General features: G+C 33.4%; 1 protein-coding gene across 1 annotated transcript in view; it reads left to right on the forward strand.

Annotated features, from left to right (window-relative positions):
- Nucleotides 1–15,054, forward strand: part of MAP65-5 (microtubule-associated protein 65-5) — a 29,676-nt gene extending 14,622 nt beyond the window's left edge. Inside the window, exons 5-11 of the mRNA XM_028247681.2 lie at nt 186–341; nt 441–600; nt 4,528–4,679; nt 11,354–11,441; nt 14,051–14,124; nt 14,211–14,285; nt 14,604–15,054. Of these exons, the coding sequence (XP_028103482.2) occupies nt 186–341; nt 441–600; nt 4,528–4,679; nt 11,354–11,441; nt 14,051–14,124; nt 14,211–14,285; nt 14,604–14,858 (960 nt within the window). The 3' untranslated portion in view covers nt 14,859–15,054. The remainder of the gene's footprint in view (nt 1–185; nt 342–440; nt 601–4,527; nt 4,680–11,353; nt 11,442–14,050; nt 14,125–14,210; nt 14,286–14,603) is intronic.
- The last annotated feature ends 204 nt before the right edge of the window (nt 15,055–15,258 follow it).

A 15,258-nucleotide genomic window follows, 5' to 3' on the forward strand; every position in this document is an offset into this window, starting at 1 on the left:
ATAAATAATAAAGTTACCCCTCTCTAATGGCTTAAGCTTTTAGATGAGTTGATGATTCAAATCTAGGTTCATAAACTGTTGACTAATATCATGTTATTCCATTCAATCAGTAATCTCAAATCTCTTAGTTTTTCATCCTTCTTCCTTTTGGCTATCCTTTATGCAACTTCTTTCTTGAATTGTAGCTTCAAGATTTTGGGAGAACTCTTATAGAGCTTTGGAGTCTCATGGACACATCTGTTGAGGAACAAAAGAGGTTCGACCATGTCACTTGCTTAATTACTTCATCTGTTGATGAGGTGTCAAAGCCAGGATCCCTTAGTTTGGATGTCATTGAGCAGGTGATAATTTCTATTTTATTTCACTTATATTTTGAAATGTGTTGTTAATAAGTTATAATTTTTCTGTTTCTTACCATTAATATATTCTCTTATTTCTAGACTGAAGTTGAAATTGAACATTTGAATGTTCTAAAAGCCAGCAAGATGAAGGAACTGGTATTCAAGAGGCAAAACAAGCTTGAAGAAATCTACAGAGGAGTTCATATGGATGTAGACAGCGACACAGCACGACAGATTCTCATCAGCCTCATGAATTCTGGTTCAATTCACCTTCTGTTTTTTTATCAAGTTTATGAAGAATTTAATTTGCATGTTGTTTTCTCGACACAGATTCTTTTCCTTTTTTCTTTTTTTAAGGTTTAGATCTGATATTTTCAATGCTTGTCACTTGCAATTCTTTTGATACTTAAACATACCCAGGCGGATCACCCAAAGCACACATACAATTTTTTGTAACATAAGAGGGAATAAATAAATAGAAATAAGAAAGATTATTATCTGTTTCAAAATTTTCTCATAAAATTATTAAGATTATTATGTGTTTCAAAACTTTGTCATTAAATTATTATCTCTAATTGCATTCTTCTCAAAGAACTTATTAGAAGGGTGCTGTCTCCGTCTTGGTTACAATACTGCTTGGAGACTTGTGGATACATATCAATATTTCCATAATTTGAAGAAAATTTCTTTAATTTTGAGAATTATCACATATATTTTTAGATACTGTATGTCTCACATATTTGAACTTTTATGAAATTGGAATTGTAATAATTTTACGTAACGTTACTATTGTTGTTAGGATAAACACAAGCTAAGAAGCATAGACACGAACGTTGACACGACATGGATATGACACGAACACGTCGACATGCCAATTTTAAAAACATGCAGGACACAACATGTGGGGGACACACATGAAATATATAATTTTATATATTTATTATATATCATATATTTGAATATATCATTCAAAGATAATAAAAAATGTTATATTACACTTATTTTATTAATCTACATTGTTTTTTTGTTTATTATTGTATCCTAAGTTATTTAGTTCAAACATATAATTAGTTCATGTGTGTAGGATGCATGTGTTTAAGAAATGGACATGTGTGTCCTCCAAGTGTCCGGATCTAAAAACTTTTTAAAAAATAAGATACGTTTTGACGAATGTCGGACACGTGTCAGGAAGTGTCCAAGTAGTGTCGGTGTCTGTCTGACACAAATACGACACGAATACACCACCTTCTTAGAAGTGTCCGTGCTTTTTAGAATGCAAGAATAGTTTTTTAGTATTTTTCTTATTTCTTAGAGAAGAAGAAAATAGTGAGATTAAAGCGGTACATTACTTTTAATTTATTGAATTGACATATATTAATGTGTTATACATGTGATGTGTCCCATATTTGTATCCCTATTTTATGGCAAGGATAAATAAAAAAAATAATCAGTGTGTTTTGTTTGAGTTTTTTGAATTAAGTTTTTTGAAAACTGAGTTTTTTGGTTTTCGTGTTTTTTTGTTTTTAGTGAATATTTTTAAAATTTTAAATATTTTTTTTTTGCTTTTTAGATGCACCTTACTTAGATGTATCTAAAAAGTAAAAAATTTGTGAAAAAATATTTTTATAAATTAATAAATACATAAAAATAAAAAAAATGTACTGAATTTTCGTATTTTTTTTTGTATTTTTGGTATTTAGTGAATTTTTAAAAGGTTTTTTTCAATTTTTTTTACTTTTTAGGTATATTTATGTTAGGCATGTCTAAAAATTTAAAAAATTGCTCAAAATATTAAAAAAATTCAGTAAAAACAGAAAAACACGGAAAATAAGAAAGTAGAATTTTCTGAAAAGTATTTTTGAAAAGTGGTAACCAAGCATAATGATTCATTAAAATTGAATTTCAACAATTAAGTGAGTAAAACATGTGCACAATACTTCTGCATATAACACTTAGTGTGGAAAGGAATAACAGATTGACAATATAAATAATTTAGATTTGATATTGAAAGATATTTTTATAGGACCTACTGAAATTTAAAAAGTAAATTGGCTGCAGGCTCTTAAACTAATACCTAATTCCGAAATAATGGTTTTTTCTCACCCAAGAAGCATGAACACTTATACAAGCAGGTGGCATGTCTGTATCGGTCGTCAGACACTTCGCAACACTTGTTTGATACACCTCAAACATGTCCTATTATTATTTTTAAAACATTTAGACTCGAACACACTTCAACACACATGTCCATTGCTTAAGCACACATGAAACACATTGCAATAAAATAATTTAGGATCCAATGATAATTGAAAAGGATGTAGATTTTTACTTATTAATCCCACCTTTGTTAAACTTTAGGAATTAAGTTACAATGTATCTGTTTATTATCTTTGAATGAAGTATTTATATCTATATGTAACATATAATAAATATAAAAAAAACTATACATTTTGCGTCTAACCCTCAGGTTGTGTCCTGCATGTTTTGAAAATTGTTGTGTCGTTGTGTTTGCATGTTTGTGTCTGTGCTTCTTAGTTTCCCATTATTTTTTGAGCTTATGTATAAAACAATACTTTAAATTATATATTTTTTTTATAATGAACTTATCCTAGTCATACTCATCCTATTGTTTAGGTTTTCTCGTATCTGTATTTTGTATTCTGGTCGTACTTATACTTGTATTGATTTTGTATCCCGTATTTGTATCTATATCCTATATCCATGTTTCATAGATCAAAACCAAACTATCAAATTTATCTAATTCTAGAGCCCAAGGCATGGGCACTTAACTAATATTTGAGGCAAATATGTGATGTAATGTGAGTAACCTAACAAGGGAGTTTCAAGTGAATTATGCTGTAAAATTCAATTTACTCGACCTGCTCGCTTAGCATAAGTTCACCTTGATGTGGTGGATATATATCTTATACCCTTATCCGACTGTTTGGGTGTCCAATGTGGGTACTTAATTCAAAAGAGTCCATTTAACATTGATTGTCTCTCCAACTTTCCCTTGCCCTACTGTGTGCATTGACATTTGTGCGCTATCCTCTTCTCTTTACATTTCTGAGGTCTACTTTCTTGCACTTGCTGTAACTACTTGGTGATTAAAAATAAAATTTTGATCTTTCATTTTATATTTTTCCCTAAATAAGAACTGTGTGGAGATGATACTTAGCATATGCAGTCTTTAATGGCTAAACTGGTGCCAAGATTTTTCTTAAAATATATATATTTTCATGACTTTTAATAAGAGTATATTAGCAAAGTGTGCCTTAAAGGGGAGAACCCTGAACGAAAAGGCCAAAATCATTAGATGTAAGAAGAAACAGCAAGAAGAAACTTCTCTCTCAACCTAAATAATAGAGTAAGAAGAGGAGACTTTTTCAAACTACACAAAGAAAGTTTCCCGTTTATGTCTTTCGTGTATTTGCAAACAGAAACAAAACATGTTAAAAAATACCCATTTTTTGATACGTATCTTATTATATGAAAAAAGATATGAATCATAGACTTGTATTGTTGGTTTCTTGAATCGTGAGATATGTTTCCGTAGCATACGATTTCATATCGTATCGTGATTCAGCGTGTATTGTACAATTAAATAATTTACCTTTTTCAACTTTGGTCCCATTAACAGCTTTTTTCGTCAATCACTATAACTGACACTTATTGATCAATTTGTAATTTTAAAGATAATTTTTCCATGTTTGGTACTTTATCCTTGCAATATATTTGTATATTATAGAAAGATACATATTTCTTTTTTATCTATATTCATATATAATTATGTATCTTACAAATTACAACACACGATATGATACACAATATATATAAGTGCTATAACGATACACGATTCATTTCATGATTCAGTAACACTGTTCATATCATTTTCATTGTTGTACAAAAACAATTTAAAAAAATTTACCAAACAATTAAAAAATGTTTTCCTAACGAAGTTTTCCATATCAGTTCTTGTTTTTTTCTGTTTTATAGAACAGGAAACATGAAATGAAAACGAAAACAATACCAAACATGCTCTTAGTAGCCTAAAAAAATTTCATATTATATTCTCTCTAAATAGTCCATAGAACACCCAAAGATGTAGTTTACCACCTCTCTCCCTTTGGCTTTTGGAAGGCACAAAGAATTTAAGTAGTTTTTATGTCTTTATATGGCTGTACAGGTAACGTTGATCTGTCTGATCTTCTTTTGAGCATGGATGATCAAATTGCGAAAGCTAAAGAGCAAGCTCTTAGCAGGAAGGATATTTTAGACAAGGTGGAGAAATGGAAACATGCATCTGAGGAGGAGAACTGGCTTGATGAATATGAAAGGGTAATTTTATCTATAAATTTTATGAATTGTTTTGTGCTTGATGGTCTTGTTTGCTGTTTAATGTATGGGTGATAGATTTCTTTTTGCAAAATTTTGGCTCATTTAGGGCTCGTTTGGGAATTGGCTATTTTAGTAGCTTTTTGACTTTTTACGAAATGATGTACAGAAAAGTAAAGAGAGTGATGTGACAACTTATAGCGACCTTTTGGATAAAACTGAAAGTAGCCAAATGAGGCCTTAGTCTTCATGTCAGGTTGTCAAATGGTTACACATGTATATTTTCACCGTTACAGTTTGTTTAGTGTTATTCCTAAATTAATGGTTTTATGTTGGCAAGATGAATGGCATGTTGCTTAACTGTTTCCAAATGACTTGTTGCTTGATTCATAGTGGATTGGTTTCTTTTTGTTTTGTTTTGGTGGTATAATAAGTTATCTTGGTGTTAAACTTCTATTATGAACTTTGGTGCATATAGGTTTTGTTTGCCATTCTCCATTCTTTTTGTTTGTTTTACCCTTTAGTTTCCATATTTTAGTATTGCAGAAGGAAAATGCAAGGGAAAACAGAATTATTATACAGAACTTTCTTCCAGATTGTTGTGGTAGTGGTGTTCTTGCAATTATGAATTAGTGTTGTTTTCCTTTCACTTTTTTTATTTTTATTTTTATTTTTATTTGTCTTGCTTTAAACTGATAAGAGAACAATAAACTCCATTTTTCATGAACATTTTTTGTGAGGGTACGGTTTTTGGGCTTGAGCTGTCGGCTTGTACAACTTTGTATGTGGGTCCTTTGGAAATCTAAGTTCATTGAATTGTAATCTCAAGACATTGTGCTGACCCAAGGGCATGCTCGTTGTGTCTTTGGGCTTGATGAGTGGGTTGTTTTCTGCTATAATAGGTTTGAATGAACCGAAATAAGCTGTGAAATCCACTTTGCTGGACCAAACTGTAGGGAAGAGAGAGAGAGAGAGAGAGCTCAGTTTTAGATCACTACTTGTCCTAAAAGTTTAGCTCACGTGCAACCTTGTCTTACATGTAGAGATGCAAATATCCATACAGAGAGGAAAGAATGCAAATGAAAGAAGAAAAAAATGCAAATGGGAACCAAATGCAAATAGAGAGATTTGAACCCAAGACCTCAACTAACCTGAGCTTTGATTCCATATTAGATCACCATTTGTCACAAAAGTTAAGCTGTTAGGAAACGAGACCAACAGTGTATATGAACCTTTCGAACTCTTAAATCCCGCATGAGTAATAATACACTGGTTTTTACTAAAAATCGTTGATTGAAGGAAAAACTAATGTAAATTAGTCGAGATGGGGGCTGTTATACAATTGGAGTTATTGGTGGAGAGTGGTAGTGTGGTTGCAAAGAAGAAAATTGAATGTTAGAGCTACATTTGGGCTTAAAAGAGAGGCTTGGAAGCTAGCTAGGGTGGGAAGTAAATACAGAGAAGGAACTAAAGCCTTTAGGTATGCTTAGGAGTAAATATAGCTGGTTTTAGCATCTAGTTTTTGTGTAACTTTTGTTTTTTTTCCACTAACATGCCTTAATTGTCACAACCCAATAACCTGCCCCTAAAGGTTCGGGCATGACCTATGTAAAAACGGACATAAAAACCGATGTACATACCGTACAGGGCCTTATCGGAAGCATAAAATATTAATCTAACATAATACAAGCATACTCCATTGAGCTATTTCTAACATGCCAGGATCTCATGCATTACATATATCGTCAAAAGCGGATAAAGTTTAAAACTATATCCTTGGATATAGTGTACAAACATATACATTTACAGTCCTAGCCCGATAATTGGGCATAACAAAAGGAATATGGAAGTTATGTACAACATCCGTTGATGGCTCTCAAAAGTAAACCCATATCTTAGCAGCTTCACAAAAACAAATGGCCTGGTATGGTGCCTGGACATGTAAAGGTTGACAAAAGGGACAGCGTCAAGTTAGGATTGACCCCCTGACTGATGACCTACAGAAACAGACAAAATAGAGAGTGAGCCGGGCTCAATGAGTAGTAATACATCAATACATAAAAGATGCAACATGCACTTGGTTTATCTGATTCTGCGTTTAGTTCATACTGGCTCTAGGCCTAATCCTGTGACATGAGCATGTGGCTATAAGCTCTTGAAACATGATGGCACGAAGCCTTTGAACATATGGCACGAGGCCCTTGCAACACACTTGAAACTTGTGGCACGAGGCCCTTGAAAATACACTTGAAACTTGTGGCACGAGGCCCTTGAAATATACTTGAAACTTGTGGCACGAGGCCCTTGTAAATGCTTTTCTTTACGTGTTTTAACATTAGCATATCTTAAACATGCATAAGTACATTACATGCTTGGGACATTAACATAATTGCCTTACATACCTTGAAACATTGACATAATTGCATAACATTACATAGGTACTACTACTCACAGTGTTGAGGTGGCGTGTTGCTTCCTTCTGGAATGTGCCCTGCACACAATTAATACATTAGTTCCTTTTTTTTTTTTTAAAGCATTTCCTGAGTCTTACTCCTTGCATGCATTTACAACCGCTTTAAAATCAATTGTAAAATATTCTAAAAATATCAGAGAAGCAAGCACTCAAAACTGAACAAACATTTAATTTTTCTTGAAAATGAGTCCCCCCGCTCGAGCGCCACTTTGTCCGCTCGAGCGGACTGTAAAATGCACAAAACTGCTGAGAGGTGGTTTTTCCCGCTCGAGCGGACCGAGCAGATTCTGAAATTCTGAACCTCCATTCGCGTCCCAACCTGGTATTCACTCCATTTTTACATGCAACCCAAGGTTAGGTTAATGTAATATTCCCACCTAACATCACTATAACATGGATTCTACCTTGAGTATCATAATTTAAGCAAGATTAGGAGCTTCAACAAGCCATCTCCCTCTCTAATTCCATTCTTGGACTCAAGTTCTTCATATCCTTGAAACATAACACATGATATATGCATAATTCCATGAAGTGATGATAGAAAACCATAGATTGAAGTATAATTTCATACCACACCCAATCTAGATGCCTAAGCAACCAATTGGGAGAAACCCTCATTAATCAAGCATGAATTAGACATAAACCCTCATTAATCAAGCATAAATCAGACATAAATCAAACATACACATCAATTACAAACTCTAAGTGGCCATAACAAGAAGGATTTGAGCTTACCTTGAATTCAATCCTACACCTCTACCAATTTTGCCAAGCTTTCTTGTTGAGTCCCTTCTCCCCCGATTTCTCCTCTTTTTTTTTTCAAAATGGTATTCACGTTTGTTTTTGATCAAGGCTTCTAAAGTCTTAGATATATATATATATATATATAGATAAGTAAGGCATATAAGACAAAAATGACTCGTTTAATCTTTCCAAAATTAAAATTTCGCGAATATGCTTAATATTACCTAAAAATTATGCTGATTACGGATATAGAATCAATTTCAGCTAATTAAGCTGTTAAGGCTTCCAATTTCTAATTTAAACGTGTTAATGGTGACAGATGGTTTTCTTGTGAATCAGATAGACATTCGTAGACATGGATTTCACTTCCTTAATCATAATTTTTTTCACGGAACTACACAGTAAGCATTTAAAAGTACCAATCGAGGACTAAGAATATAACAGAAATCATGTGCGAGGGTCGGGTTATTACATTAATGGAGGAGAGGAGCTCTCTTTATATAAAAAAAAGAGTAAACCTGTGAAGTCAGATGTCCAGAGTGCTTTAAAGGTGTAGATGGACAGTGAAAACAGCAGAAAAGATGGTCGCTATGAGTAGAAAGATGGATTTTACCCTTTTTTTTTTGTAGGTTTCAGTTGTGACAATGACTACTGTAGACAATCCATTTTGACCAGTCCTAGGACTTCGGCATCCCCGGGTGTTTTCCAATGATGAAACAGTGACATTTCTAATACAATGATGCACTTAAAACTTCAACAGACATTGAATTAATATTAAAAAATAAACCTGAGTTTTTAAAATGTTTTCAACTTTAACAAAAATATTATTTTCAAAATTAAGTTAGGTGACCATTCATGCATTTAACTAATTTTTAATTGCCAATTTTTTTTATAAACATTTGAAATTAAGTATTTTTCAATAAAAGTGCAATTTAAAATTGATTTAATGCATGAGAGTGGGCAAAATAAGTCAAAATAATTTTTGTAGCTCCAATAAAGTGGGGCCTGCACACTGCTAGTGTGTGGCTGCAAGTCGGGATTGCAGCAAACCTGCAAAAAGTATTCAAGACACTGTTCATAGTGCTTAGAACAGTCACCCAACAGTCTCTAAATACTTGTGTTTTCATTCCCAAAATTCTACCTTTTCACAAACTCTTAAACTCCTATAATTTTAATACTTTTTGCGGCCACAAAATCCCACTAAGTCCAGCTCTATAAACCTATGGTTGCTGCTACCACTATTTTTATCCCAGCTCACTACTTCTAGGAAAGTACTCTGTACTCGTCCTACATCACAGTGGAGTACGAACTGGCTTAGCAGTGTCATCTTTTCCATCAGGAGCAAATACATTATAGAATTCATTTCTACGAAAGGAACTTCTGTCCAGCTTAGCAGTGATTTTGATGATTTTTCCATTAGGTGGCCCCTAAGTTCCTAACACTCAAATGGAATGTGTAGGGAACAATGCAGTGCTTATGATGCCATGATGTGGTAGCTGACATCCATATCCATGATGTGAAATAGAGTTGAAGATCAAATTGTACTAACCTTAAGATTAAGCTTAATATGTCCGAGGGTGAACTTGATGCTATTGTCGAATCTTGGAATCTGAATAGCAGATGGTATACTTCGCCTAGGAATTCTAGCTGCGATCAGAGTTCTCAGTGGAGTTTAACTGAGCAAGTAATGTGGACATCATTGATCTTAGCTGATAAATATAGAGCATGTCTGTGATACCTTGCTTCTAACTTTGATATTCCTCCACCACCTTATTGGCTATCAAACTTACGTCCAAGACCTGACACACCTTAACAAAGGCCCCCAGAGTAGGGAAATGTTATCCCCTAAAAACTAATCTTAACCTAAGTTTTACACTATTAGACATGCCTAGAGATGAAAATGTTTTCATGTATCATGTTATAAGCATTCAATCCAAGAGTGGACGAGTACTTGTTTTTCATTGATTATGAACTTCGCCAAAAACTATTGTAGTTACTCAAAATATGATTAAAGCATTCTTATTTTTATTTTGTCTATTGGTATGTTCCTTGAAACTTATCTGATATCAACCAGTCCATTTTCAGGCAATATATTTGGTGTCATAATTTGGTTTAAACATCAGCAGGTCCTTTTTTAGATTGGCATGGGCCAAGATACAGAGTCACTCACACTTATGTTGTAGAATTAAGACGCTTTATTTTCCTAAAAGATAGCATGATGCAGTCCTTTCACTTCTTCCTATTCCACCACAAATGTAGTGAAGTTGTAATCCCTTTTACATTTCTATTTTATATTAAGGGAAAATCGCACTTCACCCCCTTGTGGTTTGGCACATGTGTGGTTTATTTTCCTATTGTTTTGGAAATAAGCATGTAACCCTCTTATAGTATGTGGACTAAAGTGCACCATCAAACATTCTGTCCAAGTTAATAGCAACTGTGAAACATGTGCCAATATATAAGGGGTTAATGTGCTCATTTCCAAATGTCACGGGGGTAAATCACACACAATAAAACACAAGGGGTTAAAGTGAATTTTGCCTCTCCCAAAAAAATGATGAAGATGTCTGTGATTTGCAATGAGGATGTATGAGGTTATTTTAGTCTTTTTTCTTAAACTGTTAATGGGATGGTGCACTTAGTCCACAAACCACAGGTGGGTTATGTGCTTATTTCCAAATGATAGGGGGTAAATTGCACATGGGCCAAACCACAAGGTGGCAAAGTAAAATTTTCCTTTGTAATAAATTCTATTTGCATTAAGATAATTGAAGGATTTGAAGGACATTAATTGCCATGTATGTTGTTACACTATTATGTATACTATGCTCTATGTAAAATATGAGGCAACATCTTCTGTAGGACCATTTGAAATTGCATTACATTTTGCATCTATACTTGTGATTTGGAATTGATGTAACTTCTTTGTTAAACCTAAAGCCTTTTCCTCATCATTGAAAATTATAGTACTTAAAAGGCATTCAGTGGTTGTATCTTGTTTTCTACAGATGGTATTATTTTGTTAATATTCTTTGAATATAGTAAACCATGGATACAATTCGATATAGTTCACTCTAATAGTCAACCATGATGTTACCAAGCGTAAGTATTTTAATGAGTTGATATGTTAAAAAAAAACTTGGTTTAAAATATCTGCATACTGATAGTTGATTTACATTTTAGCCAATAAATCAGAAAATTTAGAATGCTTGTGTTCTGATGAGCTAATATGTTAAAAGAAATATCATTTTAATACTTGATTTATTTTGATATCTTATTTGACCCAACTGATTAAAATACTTGAGTTTTCTGTACTGGTTAACGTTTTGTTTGATGGAAGTTCAATGACATTTTCTTTATCAATTCTGTTACTTAGTGCATTTTAGATTTTGTTTTTGGAAGATTGTTTTGTTGGATATCTTTCTACTGTTGAATAATTACTTGTGTCTCATTTTTGTAGGATGAAAATAGGTATATTGCTGGCAGAGGAGCACATAAAAATTTGAAACGCGCTGAGAAGGCAAGGATTTTGGTCACCAAAATACCATGTAAGAATGTAACCATCATTCATTTGTATCAAGCCCTTTAGTTAATTTTTCCTATGTTTGAAAACTAAATAATCTAAGGTCATGAACTCATTATGAACAAGCCTGGATAGAATAACCTCTATAAAACTCTCTAAATGATGTTAATGTTATGCATGAATTTTACCTTCACAAAGGAATAGAGTTTGTTTGTCGAATTAAAGTTTGTAGCTGAAGTGTTCTATCATGAATCTTTAATATGGAACATGCTTGAGACTCGATTAAGACAATAATAAAAATATGGACTCGATATTTGGAATGAATTTGCCAACGACTCTTTAATAAAAATATGGACTCAATAATAAAAATATGGACTGGAGTAAGGGGCAAGTAGACTTTTATTTCTTCTTCTTTTTATTTTTTTATTTTTTTTGTGATAATCAACAAAGAGAATATTTCATTATTGAAAAAGAGAAGAGAGTTACAAAACGTGAATGGAGGATAAGAAGTCCACCAAAAGGACAAGAGTGAAACCAATAAATTATACATCACATATGGCTATCCAATCTCTAGTAATAAAAAATAAAGGAATTCCTTGGAAACTAGGAGATATCGAAGCCCAAAAGGAAGCCAAATAGCAAATTTTATCCCATAATCTATCATATATTTGATTTTTCCTCAAAGATTCTTAAGTTCCTCTCCAACAAATATCATTCAAAGCGCCACACAAATTACACATCTCCAAAGAACCTGTGCCTTCATATTAGAACCAATGCCCATAAATTCAAAGCAAAACTATACACAAGAAGGTACCACCCCATATACCTTCGCAAAATCTAGCACTCTCCACCCTAGTGTTGATGCCACAGGACAATGAAAAAATAAGTGATCATTACTCTCCTTGTCCCTTTTACACATGACACACTATTGCAGATATAAATAGCAATTTGGTTTTCTTTTCTGAATCATTTCATTAGTATTAAGTTTCTTGTGAGCCATGGTCAATGCAAAATCTTTTATTTTGAATGGCACATTTGCACTCCCAATAAACTTATGGGGATCAAAGAGTGGTACATTTGGATCATTGTTTATAGTTTTGTTTAGTTTTGGTGGTTGTGCTGTTTGGTTGAGCAGGAAGAAAAAAAAAAAAAAAAACTTCAAAGAAGTGAAGCATTTGAATCTTTAGCTAAATTGAAAATGGAGGATAATCAGCTGAGAAGTGAATTTGGTCTAAAATCCCTTGCAATGATGAAGGTCAAATGATATATATATTTCAAGTGCTGGTGCTAACGATCTTGTTTCTGTATTGATTTATAAATCCTCCCTAAGGCACTGCAGGGTGGGGTTGGTGTACTTGCCCTTTTCTCTCTCATAATTGAATTTAGGACACTGGAAAATGCATTTTTCTTCTCTTTCAGAATCTCTTTCTGTTACTACAGTCTTATTGTCCAACCCAGGCTGAAGCTATCAGTGGGAATGATAGTCTCTTAAGCATGTAGCAGTGCTTTTGTCCGCAACACCATTTGTACTCATTCATATGAGAGTAGACACATCTAGCATATTATCTCCAGAAGTTGAAACAAGGTAAAACTTTCCCTAGAAATATTCAACTTCACAGTTGGAAAAGGAATTGAGTTGTGGCTTTTGAGAATTGAAATCACATCATGGGGATTTAAATCTTTATGTTGCTTCTACATGGTACAATTTTACATGGATGTAATTCTGATTTAGTGTTGGTGCCTGCTAGGGGGAAATGAGGTAAACCATCTGCGCAATTTACAAGACTTTTAATTTTTGTGACCTCCATTGAGCAAGTTTGTATAATTTTGAGAAAGGAACATAGGTTAATTAATGAGAAGATGAAATATTGAACTGTCTTTACCATTGTTTCTCTCAAGTTATTTATTTTGGGACTCATTCTTCTCTTTCTCCTGAGCTCCTTACATAACATCCAAGGAGTCATGCCAAAGGTAACTTTTCCATCTTCCTTCTATAAGCTTAGGATCTTAGACCCAATCTTTCACTTTCTAGTTGGATACTAATCTCTATATGCATTTCTATAATTTTACTAATATACAGACTAATATATATTCTGGAATTTTTTTTGATATATGGAAGTTAAGCATTGACAACAAAATGCTTTTGTACACTGAAAGCCCTGTGTTGTGTGTATGATTATAAGAGTTGTGTGTGTAACTTGCCAAACAAGGAGATAAAGACAGTGATATAGGACATGTGCCTAACATATGATGGATGGTTAGTGGGTAGCGTGCATCTAGTGAATTAGAGATCAATTGTAACTAACTTTGATATATGATATTGATTGATTAGAGATATCCTCTCTAGAACCTTAGGGTTCCTCTCTCTCTCTCTCTCTTCTTGATTCCCTATCAGACAGACTCATACAACACAATATATCAAGCTTACTATATCAATTGAATCAATCGTATTTACTGTTGTGTTCTCTATTTGGTTTGATTCAATTATGATTCGTGTATTTGTTAGAGCTGAGTTTGATGGGCTGACTTGGCATATGCCTTTCTGCCATGTTTCTTTACTGTATTGAAGAATTTTTTGTTTCTTTAAATAATTCAATAATCATTTATTGACTTGAGAAAACCATTTTTGTGTAGCTCTTGTTGAGAATTTAACTGCAAATATAAAAGCCTGGGAGATAGAGAAGGGAATACCATTTCTATATGAAAAGGTGAACGTGCAACTTAATCCTTGTTTGATCTAATATTGAATTTAGTTTAAGACAGCTTCAAATCTTTGACTGCTTGTTGATTTCAGGCTCCATTATTGCATATGTTGGAAGAGTATATTGTGCTACGGCAGGAGAAAGAAGAGGAGAAACGTAGATCTCGGGTATGCTTATAGATAAACTATTTATTGATTTTCATTTTCCTCTTCTTAGAGCCCATCTTAGGTTCTCAGGTAAAGATCATCTGTTCTTAGGTTTTGATTTGCTAATGGTTCCATTCTTATTGACCATTTGACAGTCCTTCAAAGTTGGTATATTGATTTTCATCTAATGAAGTTGACCATGAATATGCATGTGTTCCTGTGTGTAGCATTGCTGGCCATTCTTTCATTCATTGTTTACTCTGCAGAGGCACTTAAAGCTTTGCTAATAACATTAATTAGTTATTTATGTATGTATTTTCTTTGGGTTGAACTTCACAGGAGCAGAAACGGCTGCAAGAACAGTTTGCAACAGAACAAGAGGCAATATATGGTTCGAGGCCCACAATTAAAAAGGCTCTTCTTGTTCAGAGCACTAATGTTAACACTCCCATTGGCCGTCGTGTGGGGACTCCTTCTGCCCGCCATAGAATCTCAGGTGGAAAGGAACGGAGAGACAGTGGTAAGGTTGGTACTGTGATACCCGTGAATTATGTAGCTATTCAAAAGGATGATTCAATCTGCCGTGGCAATTAGCATGGATAATCAATCTCTCTGCATTGAGGATCATATAAATGCAGTTTCACAATTGCAGATAGGGAAGGAGTCTTTCAGTATCTCACTGTAATTCTATTGGGTGGGGGTTAATATGCATGCTATACAATCTCTTGTTTCTCATATTTGTATATATTTTTAATATAGTAGAGAAGCATAATTCATCTTTTTTTGATCATGATCTTTTATCTGTGATGAAAAGCACAAACTTAAATTAGCACTAGTGTTTTGCCATCTGCTAGCATGGAATTGGTAGTTAAATTTACCGGCTTTATTAAGGAAAAAGGAAAAAGGAAAATAAAAAATAGAGGACAGAGAATGGGGAAAATTACATAAAAAAAAAAATCCTGAAGTTCGGCATCCGTAACAAAATAAACATTGA

This window comes from Camellia sinensis, chromosome 2 (assembly GCF_055761805.1).
Source record: "Camellia sinensis isolate YWXY chromosome 2, ASM5576180v1, whole genome shotgun sequence".
In the NCBI taxonomy this organism is placed as follows: domain Eukaryota; kingdom Viridiplantae; phylum Streptophyta; class Magnoliopsida; order Ericales; family Theaceae; genus Camellia; species Camellia sinensis.